Genomic DNA, 17509 nt, shown 5'->3' with positions numbered 1-17509 from the left:
GATGTTTTAATTGGGTTCATTTTCTTTTGGAGTCAATTGCTGGACTCCAGACTACTCAGGCCCAATCTGAAGGACTTTACAGTGATGGCCCAACAAGGTTGCATAATTCACGTTGCATATGGCTATATATATGTATATATATATTAATCAGAATGCAAATCTCACAAACTAATCTACTCTTTGGGAGAAATTCCTATCTAAGTATGGACTTTGACACTAGCGTATTTGAGTTGTTTTGGTCTTCTCTTTCTCAGTTCAGTCAATTGAACCGCTAATCAGTGTTTCAAAAGGCGTTTTCAGGGCGAGCCGCACCAAAAATGCCCCGGGGTGATGGTGTGGCGCGAAAGTTTCAAGAGGCGTATGCCCAGCAATTCGGGGCGTACACCCAGGTGTTCGGGCGCATTTTCTTAGTGAGGCGTAAGCCCCAAAGATTTTTTCAAATTAAAACAAAATTGGTTGGATAAGTCCTTCATATAATACCCAAAATCTCAAAATTCAGCTTGGTAATTACTCAAAATTTTAAAAAAAAATTGAAATGCATTAAATTTAAAAGTTAAGACCCTAGTTTTTCCCAATTCTTTATCTTGTCCGCTAGTCTGCTAATATCTCCCAAAAGCAACGAATATTTTTTTTTTTTACAAATATAAAGAGAAGTCCATTCTCCTTCATAGCAGCAAGTTCAAAGTTCAAATTGCAGGTTAGTCATCCTTTTTGTTTCTTCACGTAGAAAACTTTATTCTTTTCGACTCAAGTTACTTGAGCTTCTAAGTAGCGTATAATAGATTATTTTGACTAGATTTTTGTGGGGATGAATCACACACACACCCATATATATATATATACACACACACATATAGTTTTCTTTATTTTTTATGCAATTTTATTATTTTATAAATATATACTGTAATTAATTATATTATTTTATAAAATATTAAAAATTAAATACCTATGGGGCTTACGCCCCGTGCCTCGAAGCTTACGCCTCGCTGAGGCATATATAAAACGTCTTGCCTTATGCCCATGCCTTTTAAAACAGTGTCACTAACTTTACTACACCTGCTTAGCATGTTGGGCTTACTCTTTTCTGCTTGCAACTTTGTCGTAGTAATAATAATAATAATAATAATAATAATAATAATAATAATAATAATAATAACAATAACAATAACAATAACAATAACAACAACAACAACAAAGCTATAGCCGAGTTATACACTGGGGCGTATCTAGCCCTTAATGTATGGGTTCACGTGAACTCATGCTCCTCTCCCTAAATTATGTATAAAAATATAATATTTTTTCAAAATTATTTAAATATGTTGTGTGCACACATGCTCAAGAACTCATGTGGTACAATAATTATTGGGTGCACAGCTACAAGTGAAGTTATCGATTTAAAACCCACTCCAGACGGTTTTGTTTTCGGCATTTAGTATAGATATATATATGTGAATATCAATAAAATTTCAAAAAGTATAATTTGAACCTTTAATTTTAAAAGTGTAGTGGGTTCAGGGTAAGAGACTAAAGTTAAACCCGTCAAATAAGAATTTTAGATCTACCTCTTTACAATAGTACATCCATCCTCTTGATATTCTAGATCCGCCTCTGGTTATACATGGGTGTTTGTTAGAGAAGAGATAATTTGTTCATCGTTAATTGTGTAACGATTTCAAAAAAAGTTTATATTAATCTTGGACAATCTCACTCGTAGCTTAGATGCTCAAACTTTTTCACAATAATTAATGGAAGGATTACAAATTTGAGAGGTTTAGTAAAACTAACTAAACAGAATAGTTAGTTGACAAGATGCAAAAATTGTATGTACATTACTTTAGATTGTTGGAGAAACGAGATTTTCTACTTAAAGAAAAAGATCGACTTTTAGAAATATATATAATTAATTAGGAGGTTGTCATTCAGTACTTACCTAGACTAGGCAACCGACCTTTTTTCAAAATAAGAAAAAGGATGGAGAACAAACAAGTGCTTGGTCTTAAAATGAGAAGAATGTACCCTTATATTCTATTACTTTAAATTTCTTTTTCAATTAGAAACTATCAAGCTAAGTTATTTCATATTAGTGAGAGTTTTGAACTTTTTAAGCGTTGGGATCGAAAATAACAAGGCATTCTGTAAAAACTAACAAAGAAAATCTTTGGGACGAAAAATCAGAGGACAAAGAGAATAATACAAAAAAAAAAAACATAATATACTTTAATATGATTTTGATTAATTGGCCTACACCAATCTACTAATATATATATAAAAGTTAATTAGATACTAAATTCTTCACCTAAACAAGACTCTTTTAATGGTTACATTGTGGATGCTACTATGTTATTTTGTGAAAGAGGGTTCTTCAATTTATAAAGATCCACAATATTTTTTCTACAAGGAATGAATTTGTCAAATATTGAAGAGATTTATACGTTTATTTTTTATGAAAGGTAAAATCAATTTTGACAAATATTTTGTCCTTCCTTCGAATAATAAGTAAAATTAAATATTTCAAGAAAATTAGGGCAAAGCCTAACACTAGGACCATCAAATTAAAGTGAATGATTATAAGATTAATGGAGCAAAAGATAACTTTCCAAAACATTGAGGACCCCAACAGATCCCATTATTCCAGGGGCTTATCCTTCAATTATATTGATGATGAGTTGCACTGAGATAAAAATTGCATATCATTCCCTTCTTTCCCAATGTTATGATTACCCTCAATATACTATTGAATCACCAAGGATTAGACAACCCAACTTTTATTAAGGGCTAGATAGCAAACTATATGGCTGTGAAGCTTTGAAAGTCAAATCATAAAACAAAAGTTTCATTGATTTTTTAACCTAACAACAACATTATTCGAGCCAGTTTTTGCGTAATTTCACTATTGTATTAAGTATTTGCTACTTCAAAGTAATTTGACTATTGGATTAAGTATTTATTACTAGCACAATATCAGATAACTTTATCATCAAAATTGTATAAGGTAAAACTTTATCGTTAAGTGAACATGGCAGGTGGATGTTCGTCAAGTGAATACGTGGGAGTAAACACAAGTAGGAAATGAGTCTGGCAAAAAAATAACGTTGGATCTAAGTATGTGCCCAGTGTTGGATCTTTAAAGTCTTTATTCACTTTAAAGAGGAGTTTTATTTGGGGATCTTGTATGTCCTAATTTAACAATAAATAGAGAAATTTGTATTCATGGAAGGGGACGAAATATTTGTATGAAAAAAGGCTTACTCTACCCAGTATAATCCCATATTTGTATTCATGGAAGGGGACGGAATATTTGTATGAAAAAAGGCTTACTCTACCCAGTATAATCCCATTTAGTAGGGTCTGGGGAAGGTAGTGTGTACGTAGACCTTACCCCTACCCTGGGGTAGAGAGGTTGTTTCCAAATAGAAACCCGGCATCCTTCTCTCCAAGAACTTCTCACCTTGCTCTAGGGGAGACTCGAACTCACAACCTCTTGGTTGGAAGTGGAGGTTGTTTACCATCAGAGCAACTCCTCTTGTTTAGTTCTGTTAACATCATTTTGCTAAATACTTTGTTCGTATTCTTGCTTCCGGAGAAGCTCAATTCAAAGTCAGGTTTGTATTTTTTTCAGATTACTTTATATTCTCATAATTTAATTCATGTATCTATAAATCATATTACAAATTTAATTGTACCGTTTTACGGATAAAAAAATATAAATATATGAATAAATATTTATTCTCGTTATCAATGATTTTCATCTAACGTGAAAGAAGTGCATCCAAGATTCATTGATTTCCAAGCATGAGTGCGATAGGACACTCCAAGATGTTATTCATTCTTTTCATGGAAAATATGATGTAGAGCCAATAAAAACTTTCTTGGACACTTCCCTATTCAGTCAAGAAGTGCGCGTCACTTTTGCGGGTCAATATTGTTATCAAGGCTTTAAGGAAAAATTTTACATTTCAAAACCATCGTCTTTATTTTTTCTAAAATATTCTTTTCAGAAATGAAACTACATTTTTTTTATAGGGAAAAATAAAAAACCAAATCAAAGTTACTAAAAAATATACTTCCTAAAAAAATTCCAAAATCCGCAACTTTTCCTCACAATTGTTATTCTTCAAAGGGAGAATTTATGTATTTGAATTAAGTATTGCGGTACATATAGAAATAAAAAAAAAAAAAAGAACAATGATAAAGTAACATTGTCTTTCTTTCCAAAACCTATCTAAGGATTTTCGCCATAAGAACTCTTTTTTGGTCATTTGGGTATAGGAGTTCTGGATTTTGACTAGTGACTAGCATCTAACTAGAACTAGAACTAGAATCAGATCTCAAGAAATTCTGATACTAACGGAAAGCTCTTAAAATAGGCCGTCAAACGGTTCAATTTGAGTCAAAATGGACATTTTTGGTCACCAAGGTGAGTGGTTGTTAAAAGAAGTGAAGGTTAGAACCAAACAACACAAACTACTTTGGATCACATGGGGAAAGTGGTCTCAAGCATCAAAGTAACTACCACAAAGTTAAAAGTAATCATAACAACAAAGTATTTTTTTTAATTATTATTAAATTTTAACATGTGATAGATTAGTTATGACTTTTAATATATTACTAATTAATATTTATTTAAAAATTATTTAAAATTTACATCATGACTGCATAGATATTAAACTCATGAAAAATAAAAGAGCTCATATGAGTCCAAGAAAGAGCAGTAATATTGACTAGGGGATAAAATTTGGTGTACAACCCTAGCTTAACTTGGTGTAGTTATAGGTTTATACACGGTCAAAAAGGATTCCTATAGTTGTAAGGAAAAAAAAATGGGGAGAGAGAAAGAAGAAAAGAGAATAAAGTGGTTAATGTCATAATTAGATTAAGCAACAAGGACAAAAGACAAAAGAAACCATCAAAACCTCAACTAGTATTTTGTGACTTTTGATGAAAGTTGTCTCTTTCCAAAAACAAGGACCTCTTTCCCTGACCTAATTTTGATCTTCCCTAGTCATCACCACCTTCACTTTACACATCAGATAAAAGGTCTCGTGGATTTGCTAGGCCAAATTGAGAAACTAAATTAATGTGTAATAGTAATTCACTTACTAGTATATCATTTAATTCATGTACATCTATTCTAGTAGCCATCAACATCTTTGCTCGTATTCATTTTTTTTAAAAGTTGTATTCTTATAATTAGGGTTGTTCAAATCGAATCGAAAAATTCTATCAAACCAAAAATTTGGTTATATCAAACTGATAAAAAAATCTGATTAGGCTTTGTTTAATTTGGTATTAAATAAAAAAAAATCTAAACCAAAACGATATATGAATATATAATTTTTATATATACTTTTAAAATTATATATATATATATATATATATATTTTAAAAAAATGTCTAGAAATATTTATGATCCTCTCATAGATAATCCCCACTTTAAATAATTTTTTTTGGCTCTTTTCACACATATTAAGAAATTCACCTTTTAGCATTAATTAACAATGAAATTCATCATATTAACCTTAGTTTGCTCATTGGAAATATAACAAATTACACCTAAACTCTTTACTCCAAGGGCAGCTTTGGAAAGAAAAAGTTAGTTCCTTCTTAATATCTGAAAAAATTAAATATTTTGGATCACAAAAAAAACGGCCAAAAAATTACTTAAAGTGGATTGGAGGATGTAATATTTAATAAAACTATAAAGTGCATCAATTTATGTTTACTTTAAATAATAGTTGATTCTAACTTGTGTCATCACTATCTTATCAAGTGTTATTGAAATGTGTTAATTTTTTGTTCTTTCGTTTTTGTATAAGATCTATTAAACTTTAATTTCTTTTTCGACTTTAAAATGTTATTTTTTTAAATTAAACAAAATATATTATATTATTTAGGTTTATATTAGTTTTTATATTTAATTATTACAATTCATTTAAGTTTGAAAGCACACATTAATGAAAAATAATTGTTAGACTAAAAAAGTAACTATTATATATTATCAATAAGAATATTTTAATATATCATATGTTTGTCCATTTGTTGAATTATTACTAAACATGTATTAACTTATCAAAATTTTATCTATAACGCTAAGAAAGTAAGATCATAATCGAACTAGCCCGACTCATGTGCATTATACACTCCTATGTGTGACCTATATGTTAGGGGGTACGGTTCGAACTGTGGATACAACTACTTGTGCTTTTATTAGGTTAGATTATCTATATCACACCCCTAGATGCGGCCCTTCCCCAAACTTCACGTGAATGCAAGATACTTTGTGCACCAGACTGTTCTATTTATTTATCTTCAACATAATTTTTGGAAAAAAGAAATTATGTGTATATTAATAAGTTAATACCGCTTAATAATAATATAAACTAAACATAATGTTGATAAAAGAAGTGATCATAAAAATAATCAGTTGCACATGCTAATAAACTTAGAAGTCGAATTGTAACAACAAAAAATAAAAACTGCTTGAGTTTCATGTTGTAAGATTTTCTCATGTCTTTGTTGAACACAGTCGTGGGAATAATACGAATCACATGTACATATATTCCGGCTCTCATATGAAACGTGCTAAACAGCGAGGAATATAGTGAGACTCGCCAATATATAATGGGACAAGATCAGCAAAATCAAATTTGACATCAAACTAATACTTACTTCCTCTACAACATTTAAGTCAAACTTCCTAAATTGATTGCTCCACTTTTTGAAGTAAAAATTATAAAACATGACATTATACAATATTCTGAATATTTAAGCAAATGTACTTGAAAAATTTATTGTAAAAGAAAATATTGTTTACTTCTGTAATTAACATAAGTAGAAAAGAATATAGGGAAAACTACCAATTATGTTTATTTATAAGTACCTCATTACAAAAAATGGCATATTCATAAAATATTACTATTAGCCAAATATTAGTAATATTAGCCAATTAACTATTTGTAAAAAAAAAATGTCAAATTTTTGCTTTCTTTTGAATGACTATTATTAGAATAGATTGGGTACATCTTAAGGAGCTTAAATCTCAGTTTTGGGATGATTTGGTGAAGTTTTGAAGTGGCTTGAATTGAAAATTCGAAGTAAAAACTGAACATGGAAAAAAATGATAAATGTATCACATATGTATCATATTTGTATCAATTATGTATCACATGTATATCTATGTATATCTGTGTGAGATACCTGTGTGAGATACCTGCGTGAATACATGTGTCGCAAAATAATTTTTTGAACTCGATTTAATTACAAATTTTGATACAAAACCAATCCAAATCACCTCCAATCTTCCTCAAATTTTGTATATTGACTTATCTATATGTTTTAAATGAATTTCAGCGATACCCATTGAAAAAGTTCATTTTTTGCTTAAATTTTTGGATTTTTTTTTTGTGGAATTTCATCACCTTATTTGCTACCTCATCTATGAAATTTCCTTTCCGTCTTGCATCTAATATTGTTAATTACGCTTAAAAATATGAAAGGTGATTTTTGCATGTGATTCTTTGAGAGAAAGACTTTATTTTATTTAGTTTTTCAATTTTTATATATACTTGGTTAGTTTTAGTAAATGTATGACTAATGACTAGATGTTGGTACTTATTTAAGACATTTGTATAAGTTTTCCAAGAATATATTGTTTGCATCTCTGATTACTAGAAAGTTAAAATAGGAAAAGAGTAACTCTACTTTCCTAGGCATTATAGTTTCGGGAAAAACTTAATTCACATTTCACACTAATATTTACGCCAAATCACATTGATATATCATAATTAAATGATAGGTTTAGGCAAGAGTATATACACTAATTAATTATGGCTAGCAACAAAAGTGTTTATGGCTAGCGATAGCCTATAAAAAACAATTTTTTGTATTTATTTGTTTATTAAAAACATCATTTTCCCCCTTAGACTTCATGAGTTAATAAAAACATCAAATTTTCACATTTGTTCTTTGGTGATTTATTTTGAATACTTACTTAATCATAAGTTATTCACCAACGCAACACAAATTGCAAATCTATTTTACACAGAATTAGAGAAAAAAAGAGATGAATGAGGCAAAAGGGCCAAAGTACAACTAAGCATTACAAGGCTAAAAACGAAAATGTCTACTAAATAAAGCTAAAACATTCAACAAGAAGCAACAACCCACTTAAAGATTAAAGCTCCCAACGCCTAACACCTGGCATTTTCTAAATTTCACCCTAATTCTCTCCGTTTTTATATTTATCTACATACATAAAACCCCAAAATTAAACCCTCTTATACTTGTACTTATACAAGCAGTATAAGCCGTATATAGTCCAAAATCCTACGTATAATAATGCCTGGATTTTGTAATTTCATCACATAACAGAGCACCCATTTGGATTTTCATCACTAAACATTTCAAATGAATCCAACGGCTGGCGTGGATACGAGTCCAGATCTGACGGTGGAGGTTCCGTGACAGGACCAGAATACGTATACGCATACGAAGTTGGAGGTGCCGGAGCATAATACGATGCCGTATAAGTACTCGTAGGTTGCGCTGTATTGTAGCTAACGACGTATGCTGGTGGTGGGGCGTAGTACTGTGGGCCCTGCTGCGGGTAATAATGATAACCTGGATGACGTGGAGGGCTACCATTTGTCGGAACAAAAGCTTGCGGGCCCATATCATGATGTTCGAATTCTGCACCTGCCGGAGCAACACTTGATTGCGTCCCCTCCGTGGTGTTACTGTTTTGCCCTTTCTTTTTCTTCTTTTTACCAGTACTGCCACTTGCTTCAACACCTGGGCCACCACCGCTTTTTTCGCCACTAACAGAAGCATTATCACTATCAGCACCTTTTTTCTCCGCCGCCACCGGAATATGTTCACCGACGGAGGCTGTTTCTGGTTTCTTCCCCTTAGATTTAGACTCCTTTACTGCTTCGTCGCTGTTCCCTTTCTCACCGCCAGCTTCACTACCCTGAGCCCCCGCCTGTCCGTCACCTGAGCCGGTGCCGGCTTCATCCTCCGGTTTAACTGAACCAGAGCTGGGTTTCTCACTTTTTGTGGGTACTTCACCGCTGGCAGCTTGAATTTTTCCAGAAGCTTCTTTTGGTACTACAACTTTAACTTTTGGTTTCACCTCTTTGTTGATACTAGTATCCGGTTGACTAGTTGTAGCTTCTTTGCTTTGTTGGTCAATTGGTTTCTCTTTGTTCTTGTTTTTAAGAGGCTTTTTCTCCTTGTGATCAGACTGTTGTGGCAATAATTCGGCGTGCTTACCGGACTTTTGTAGCCTCCTGAGTAAAGATTCGGCTTCTACGTTACCAGTGACTGTTGCTCTTTGTTGCTTGAGATCAATATCAATGGCATACACTCCTGAAAAAGGAAAGACAAAATAAAGTTTTAAGACTGGAGAACTGAAAATATTTAAATCTCTAACCAAATACAGAAATTTGAAAAGACAATTTTTTAAACATAAAAAGATTAACAAGAGCATGTTATGAAGAGAAATGAAGAAAAGGAAATATAAATACCAGGGACTTGTTGGAGAATTTTCTTGACTTTCCTTTTGCAGCCTTCGCAGTGAATGGAAACTTTCAAGACCCAAGTCTGTAGAAATAATACGCATGAAGATGTTAGAATACCATGATAAAGGGAGGTGCTTTAATTTGAGAAAAAATTAAAAAAAAATGGAATTATTTAGTACTCCATTAACAAGACAAACCTTGTAGTTCATGAGCTGCTCTGGGGGGTCTTCTGATACGTCTTGTGCTGCCATTACTAAACTATATAAGCCAAGGAGAAGAAGAAGAAGAAGAAGAGGAGGAAAAGATTTGTGTGATCAAGAGAAAGTGTTAAGGGAGAGATTGGCTTTTAAGAGAGAAAGAAAAAGGGGAAAGTGAGGGAGAGTGGCAAGGGAGTACATAGAGGGAGGCGCGAAGCTATCTATAGGGAAAGCTCGGTTCTTTACACGGAGGGTAATTTATACTGCGAATTCGGAAATTTTCGGTTTCTTAACCAACGGACAAATTGAATGAAAATAGAGTAAGTTACTAATAAATCTTTCTTGAATCATTTTGTTTTCTTTTTGACAAATATCTTTAGATTGATTACCTTGCTTGGTTCGAAAATTGGAAAGTAAATGGAATAATGAGACAACAAGAATCTATTTGAGAAAATGGTAAAAAAAAATTAGATTTTTTTTGAAAACCGTATTTTGGGAGTAACTTTTTTGTTTTTCAGCTAATGTAATTTAAATTATTAAGATAACTTTACCATTGATTTTTTCAAAATTTTGCATGAGCAAACACCATTGCCACGTGTCTGTTTGGTGATAAAATTTTCCAGTGTTTGGGAAAATTTTCAAAGTTTGCTAAAAATTAATTTGCAAGAATTTGAATTATCCCGTTGCAGGCAAAAAAGCACTAAGTATTTGACTTGCAAGAACATATATTTATTACGAGATGTTTTATTTTGTGTCTCGTACAACTTACACTAGTTGTATGATGCTCTTTTTTGTCTTATAAATTTGTCGACTCCAATCTTACACTTCTGGATCCACAGAAATTTGGATCCACAAAACTGTGAGATAAAAAAGTTACCCCGTACAACTGATTACACTGTGTTTGTACTTTGTACGAATGTTCAAAAAATACAAAACAAGAAAGCGGTTTGTTTCACCTGACACTTGAAAAAACTTTAGTTACATATTGGGTTAAGACTTCAATTTCTAGAAAATCGTATATATGTGCAATCACTTTAATTTGTTGAGGTTACATTTTATATGTTGTCGGTTTAATATTATTTTATACCATCAAACACTTACAAGATAGTAATAATAAGTCTTTAATGTAAATGGTAACTTAAACGATAATCTAATAAAAATTGATGATCAACTTGTTATAATTACAGACTAATCTACATACACAACTTGTTAATTTCCTAATTTCTGTTTGTTTGCCCTTAAGACTGATAACAATTAAATTTGTACACTATTTTAAGGATAAGTGGATAGATTCAATACAAATAATCAAAAATATTGAATAAATGAGTTAAAGACAAAATGAGTTATCAAACCAATTGTAATGTCAAGGCCCAACTCGGACTTAGATTGAACACTAGTTTTGGCCTTGTTCGGGTCCTTGGTTCGAAATCAGTTATGAATGAAGAATAAATAGTAAAGTAAGAATGCAATAGCTAGAAAGAAAAATGAATTTGTATTGCCTTAATTCGCGTGTTATAATGTGTCCTATTAAAGAAAAAGCTTCCCATTATATAGTAAGAGAGTTTCATCCCTAGTACAATTTTAAAAAAGGTAAAAATCTTCTTTTCTTGTAAATTATTGATCCGTAATCGACATCGGACGAGATCTGCACCGTAATACCCGTTGGGTGTGGATATCACAACCCTATGTTAGTCATGTGCAACGCTTGCCATATTTTACGAGGTCTTGTTGCACGTTCTAGGCTCGGGGAGTATTGCTTCATCAGGCTCGACGATGAGCACATCATTCACCAGTTATAGGACTCGGCAAGAAAGGCTCTCATTCTCCATTTCAATCTCGTATGTTCGTGCCCTTCTTCCGTCATTTTCATTGGAAAATCGGGTAAGGCATTATTTCCGATTTCACCCGTATCCACTGTTAATGGATCTTGCCATTTAAATATCACTTTAAATTCCTTAACACAATTGCCCAGAAAAAACTGTACTAGAAACAGAATTGTAAAGAAGAAAGCGTGTGAATGTGGAAAGTACAAATTTTAGGAGTGAAGGAATTTTTTTCTTTAACATGTCGGAAGTTTTTCCCGGAGGACTCAAAAGCTTATGGGAAACTTAGGTCGGCTACTAACGGTTAATTCACCTTATCAGATACATCTCAAGAACAACGTTCCTCTACATGGTATTCTAGTGCATTCAAAATTATTATTTTATTGGTTTCCACTCTATTAGCCTAAGTAAAGGTTAGTTTTGAAGACTGACAAAGGAACTCAGGCATGAACCAAGTCCATCCCTGTTGAGCACAGATACGAACAGATTTGAGCATGTGGAATGCACGTGAAGGAGATAAACCTAACTTGACAGAATTGATATCTCCTAATCCTGATTGAAAATGTTGCATAATTGATAAGGAGAAGGACTCCTTACTCAAAAAGAATATTGTTTAAAATAGGAAAGGAGTTGGAGGTTGAGATGAACTAGAACTCTTCCACCAAGGAAAAGTAGCATCAGAATTCTAGTTAATCTTTATTTACTAACTCTATAAATATCAATGTTGTTCTCTTTTACAGGGTACACACAAACGCAGAAGTTAAACAGGAATTGAGAGCAAAATAGCAAGGCATTCTGCAAGCAGTTCGTGTGACATTCAAGTGTGCAAACCTGAAGCTACATGAACCAGATAGAAGAACCAGTTCCAAGTGTCTGTCTTTTATTCTATTTCAATTGCAGTAGGTATTTTCATATTGTACCTTTCAGCTTTATCTAGAGGCAATTGTAATAGGTACTCAAAGTATTCAAATTAGAGTTAACTTGAAGTTGTCTCAACAGTCAGAGGTTGTGTGCTATAACGGGATTAGAGTTAATCCTAGGTTTACAAAAGATTTTTTGTAAATGCAGTTTTTGGCTCAGTGATTTTAGTGAAGAGTTTGGAAAAATCCTACTGGAAAGTAGGTCGTGATTTTTTTTCAACTTTTGAGCCAAGTGTTTTCATGTAAAATACTTGTGTTCTTTTATATTCCGCATTTACTATTTCTGCAAATAGTAGGTTAAGGAATACTTAGAAGAATCAGGTCCTTCTATAATCAGTTTAAGTAAAAAATTAGACACCACACAAATCCCCCCCCTCTTATGTGGTATTGAAGTATAAAATATCAATTGGTATTAGAGCAGGTTATCCATGAAGAGACTAACACCTTAGGAACAGATCAAGATGAGTGCACCACCTGAAAACTGGGAAGGGCAATCCACTGCTAGGCCTTCACTCTTTAATGGCCAGTACTACTTTTGGTGAAAAAACCAGATGAGAGATCACATCATTGGAGAAGACTATGAGCTATGGGACACTATCACTGATGGTCCCCTGGCTACCATGAAGAAAAATGTTGAAAGAGTAGATGTGCCAAAAATAATAGATGACTGCAATGCTGAGGACTTAAGGAAATGGGAAAAGAATGATAAGGCCAAAAAATGGCTGGTGTATGAACTTGGTCCAGACTAGTACAGTAGAATTCAAAGTTGTACCACTGCTAAGAAAATCTGGGACACTCTGCAAGTGGCTCATGAAGGAACATCTCAAGTGAAGAGGTCAAGAGGAACACTGATGTATTCTCAATATGAGAATTTCACCATGAATGAAGGCGAAACCATCCAAGAGATGTATACAAGGTTCACCATACTAACAAATAAACTTAAGTCTCTTGGAAGGGTTATCCTTGAAGGGAAAAAAGTTGAGAAGATTTTGACAAGGGTTCTGCCAGTCACTTAGGAAAGCAAAATCATTGTCATTCAGGAATCAAAGAATATTGCCACTCTTAAGTTGGACGAGCTAATTGGAAATCTCATTGCCTATGAACTTAGAAAGCAAACCATGAAGATGGATACACCCAAGAAGGAAATGAGTCTGGCACTCAGAATAACTGAAGGTGTTGATCTAGAAGAAGATAAAATGGCTAGGATCACAAAAGGACTTCAAGAAGTACTTAATGAGAGGAAAGGGTTCCTTAAGAGGTGCAAGCTACAACAAACTAAGGGGTCATTTGGTATGAACTATAAGAAGGTATAGTGCTGGTATAAAAATTTAATACCACCTTAATAATTCGTTTGGTTAGCAAATCAGGTATAAGTTATCCCATAATTAAAATTAACACCTGGATAATTTATACCTTATAGAGGGTGGGGTAAGTAGCACCGGTATAACTTATGCATTCTTCTTATAAATTATGTAATTGTCATATTTAATACAACATACCAAATAACGAATAAAAAACAATCCCAGCATAACTTATACCAGTATAACTTATCCCGACATAAGTCATATTCAAACCAAATGAACCCTAAGGGTTCCTGAAAAGTAGACCAATGAGGGCTACTAAAAGTGTGGGAAGACTGATCACCACATCAAAACTATCCTCAGTGGGAAACTAAATGGAAGAAGGAAAGAGCTGAACGAAGAAATAGGAAGAAAGAACAGGTTCATCCCAAGAAGAACAAAGGATCAACAAAGGCTATGGTTGTTACCTGGAGAGAAAGCTCAGATGAGGATTCAGAGGATGAAGATGGAGATGAACAATCACTTATGGCCATTGGAGAATTTGATGAGGAATCTGAGGTAAGTGTAATTCATCTAAGAGACAAGATTAAATTTTTGTCCAAAGAAAGGCTGTCTGAGTTACTCCTGGATTTTATTGATGAATCTGAAGATCTAAAAAAGGAATATGTGTCTAAGGAGTGTGTGATTTTAAAAGCTATGTGCAAAACTCTGGAACTTAGGGCTAGTGAAAGTGATAGTAACAATGCCGAGTTAAAAAAACAGGTTCTTGAACTTGACACCACTGTCCTAGAGCTTAGATCTGAAAATGTAAACCCGAAATTAGGAACATTTAAAAATAAAACTGATCACACACAACTCATCTTAGAAGAAAACTTAGGAAAAAAGAATGATGAGCTGTACAAAAGAGATGAGCAAATAAGAGTCCTAAATGAGGATCTGAGTAAGGTCAAGCACGAGCTAGACAAAACCTGTAAATGGAACAGGTCATCCGATACACTTTCATAGCTACATGAGCATCATAGTAGCAATAAGAGAGGAATTGGCTGCGGGACCCCTGTACCTAAGTGGGATCCCAAAAGCAAGTACCTCACATTTCCTGAGAACAAAATTTGCACACACTGTGGAAAAACTGGTCACTATAAAAGTGAATGTACTGCAAAAAAAAAGGCTAGTCAAAAGAATAAAAAAATTGTTCAAGGGAAAAGTAGGTTGCCAGGTTGGGCTAAAAAGAACATAATTCATCCTTTTGCCTATAAAAAGGGACCCAAACTAGTCTGGGTTGCTAAGACTAACCCCTGATTTTCTTTTGCAGGTCCAAGTGAAGGAAAACAGCCAAATATGGTACATGGATAGTGGTTGCTCAAAGCATAAGACAAGAAACAAGAACCAGTTCCTTTCACTTGAGGACCTCAAAGGAGGAAATGTCTCCTTTGAAAATGGGAAGAAAGGTGAGATCATTGGGGTTGGAAAGGTAGGTAAGATTGATTCTCACTCTATTGAGAATGTCTACTTGATAGATGGCCTAAAATACAGTCTAATCAGTGTATCACAATTGCGTGATAGAGGTTGGTAGCCTTCACCACTACCAAATGTTTTGTGATTAATCTTATCACTGACAAGATTCTTTTGCAGGGAAAAAGAGTGATAGGTTACAAGTACCTTGGGCACAAGTACTTTACTTTATGTTTTGATGATCTAGCAAACTTACCATTCAATACCAGATAAGGAACCTGTTACACATCTACAAGACCTTGAGATCACAAAGTTCCAGGTTGGGATCCAGCCCTTGGGAAAGCAAGGTGAATGCTATTACTGAATCAAAGGACCTGCAGGAGCTGACCATAGAAGAGCTGGTTGGAAATCTGAAGACCTATGAGATGAAGAGGAAGATAGACAGTGAAATAAGAGAACCAAAGAAAGAAAAGAACCCGATACTCAAAGATGATAGCAATTACTCAAGTGAGGAAGAGTAGAAGGAATAGCTTACGGAATAGGTCCCTACCAGTTCCTGAGAAGACTGTATGAAGTCAACTCTCCAGCAGGAAAGTTGCTACCTTCTCACGCTATTGTACAAGAATAGTGCAACAGTCAACTTTCTGAGGAAGGCTTTTCACCTGCCTTGCTTACATCATTATAAGTGATTTCACACACGTATAAATACAATCAAGGAAGGTACAATGACTTACTTCATGAGAGAACCAGATAAAGGACCTGAAGCATGTCTGGTACAATCATTCAAGTTAATCGACTCAAGATAATCTGGGCAGTGTGCTATATATTCACAGGAACCATATTAGGGACCTGATACCTTGGTGTTCCCCTGACAAAAGTATAAGTCAACTGTACAACTGGAAAGCAACTACAGAAAGTGACTGCCTACAACAATACAGCAGACATTGTAGCAGTCACTTTCCATTGAGATTGGACATCACCATTGTGAATTGACATCACTAAGGTAATGTCTATAAACCTCATGCAAGGCACAAGATTCAGGTTCAACACTTGCAAATACAGAACAAAAATCCTCTCTCAAGTGCTTGCAACAATCTCTCTCAAGAACAAAGCTACTTCAACCTCAAGGATCAGATCCAAGATTGAAGATGTCTTAAGTCCTTAGGTTTGTTGAGTCTTTGTTATTTGTTCTTCAATTTTAACTCCTATCTTGCTTTCTTAGAAGCTGTTTTAGGAAATACAAAATCACAAACCCTCCAAGTTAGTGTTTTGGCTAGAGTTAGTCGAGTTGTAAAGCCTTTGTAATAGAGTTATTGCAAAGTGGCTTATAATAGGGTTATTATAAGTTAGAGAGTCAAAAGCCTTTGTAATTGTAAAGTGACAAAGTGGCTTGTGGTTAGAGTATCACAAGTTAGTAAAATCCTTTGTAACTAGGGAGTCACAAAGTGGTTTGTGGTAAGAGTACCACAAGTTAGTTGAATTCTTTGTAACAGAGTCATTACAAAGTGGCTTGTAATAGGGGTTTACAAGTTAGTGAAGTTGAAAGTCTACAAGTGTAAGTCATGGTTTTTTTTCCCTTGAGTTGGGATTTTTCCACGTAAAAATCCTCTGTGTTCTTTACTTTCTGTCGAGCTACTGTGGGAACAATTAGAGAACCTGATTTCCTACTGGCTGGTTTTACAGTCTGTTGCTTACAATGGGAACTTATAGAGAATCTGGTTCTCTATACAGTGGAAACTTATCCTATGCATCATTTACATACTTGTTCAGTAGTTAGCATTGTACCAAATTGATATAGGACCAGATCGCTATACAGTTTGGTTCATTAGTATCTTTAGAGGAAACTCATAGAGAATCCAATTCTCTATACAGTCTGGTGGATGTTTAGTTTCTAACAAAGAGTAAACAATATATACATTGTAGATCTATCCATAATTTTATAAAATAAACTCACTTGCTTAAGTGTGTTGGACAATGATCCCCTCCTTTGGCACAAGAGACTTGAACATGCAAGTCTGAGTCAACTCAACAAATTAGTCTCCAAGGACCTGGTGATAAGGCTACCTAACATCAAGTTCAAGGAAGACAAAGTTTGTGAGGCTTGTGCAAAGGGGAAGCAAGTAAGATCCTCTTTTAAATGCAAGAAAGAGGTAAGCACCATCAGATCGATGGAACTGATCCATATGGATCTCTGTGGTTCAATGAGAACATTAAGTAGAGGTGGTAAAAGATATGTGATGGTGCTTGTTGATGATTACTCTAGGTTTACCTGGACATTATTTTTAACATCTAAAGATG

General features: G+C 33.8%; 2 protein-coding genes across 2 annotated transcripts; one reads left to right on the top strand and one right to left on the bottom strand.

The window, feature by feature from the left end:
• Positions 1–8046: 8046 nt before the first annotated feature.
• On the bottom strand, positions 8047–9940 carry LOC104227659 (heavy metal-associated isoprenylated plant protein 35). Its single transcript, XM_009779941.2, has 3 exons — positions 9716–9940; positions 9525–9600; positions 8047–9366 (listed from the first exon to the last, which is right to left on the bottom strand). Exons 1-3 carry the CDS (start codon positions 9767–9769, stop codon positions 8360–8362), a joined length of 1137 nt encoding a protein of 378 aa, XP_009778243.1. The 5' UTR covers positions 9770–9940; the 3' UTR covers positions 8047–8359.
• Positions 9941–13009: 3069 nt separating this feature from the next.
• Positions 13010–16988, top strand: LOC138874964 (uncharacterized). Its single transcript, XM_070153766.1, has 6 exons — positions 13010–13183; positions 13499–13765; positions 14123–14704; positions 15072–15230; positions 15392–15429; positions 16895–16988. Exons 1-6 carry the CDS (start codon positions 13010–13012, stop codon positions 16986–16988), a joined length of 1314 nt encoding a protein of 437 aa, XP_070009867.1.
• Positions 16989–17509: the final 521 nt, after the last annotated feature.

The sequence above is a fragment of the Nicotiana sylvestris genome, chromosome 1 (genome assembly GCF_000393655.2).
Source record: "Nicotiana sylvestris chromosome 1, ASM39365v2, whole genome shotgun sequence".
In the NCBI taxonomy this organism is placed as follows: domain Eukaryota; kingdom Viridiplantae; phylum Streptophyta; class Magnoliopsida; order Solanales; family Solanaceae; genus Nicotiana; species Nicotiana sylvestris.
The sequence above is the reverse complement of the archived record's forward strand: the minus strand, read 5'-3'. Positions and strand labels throughout refer to the sequence as shown.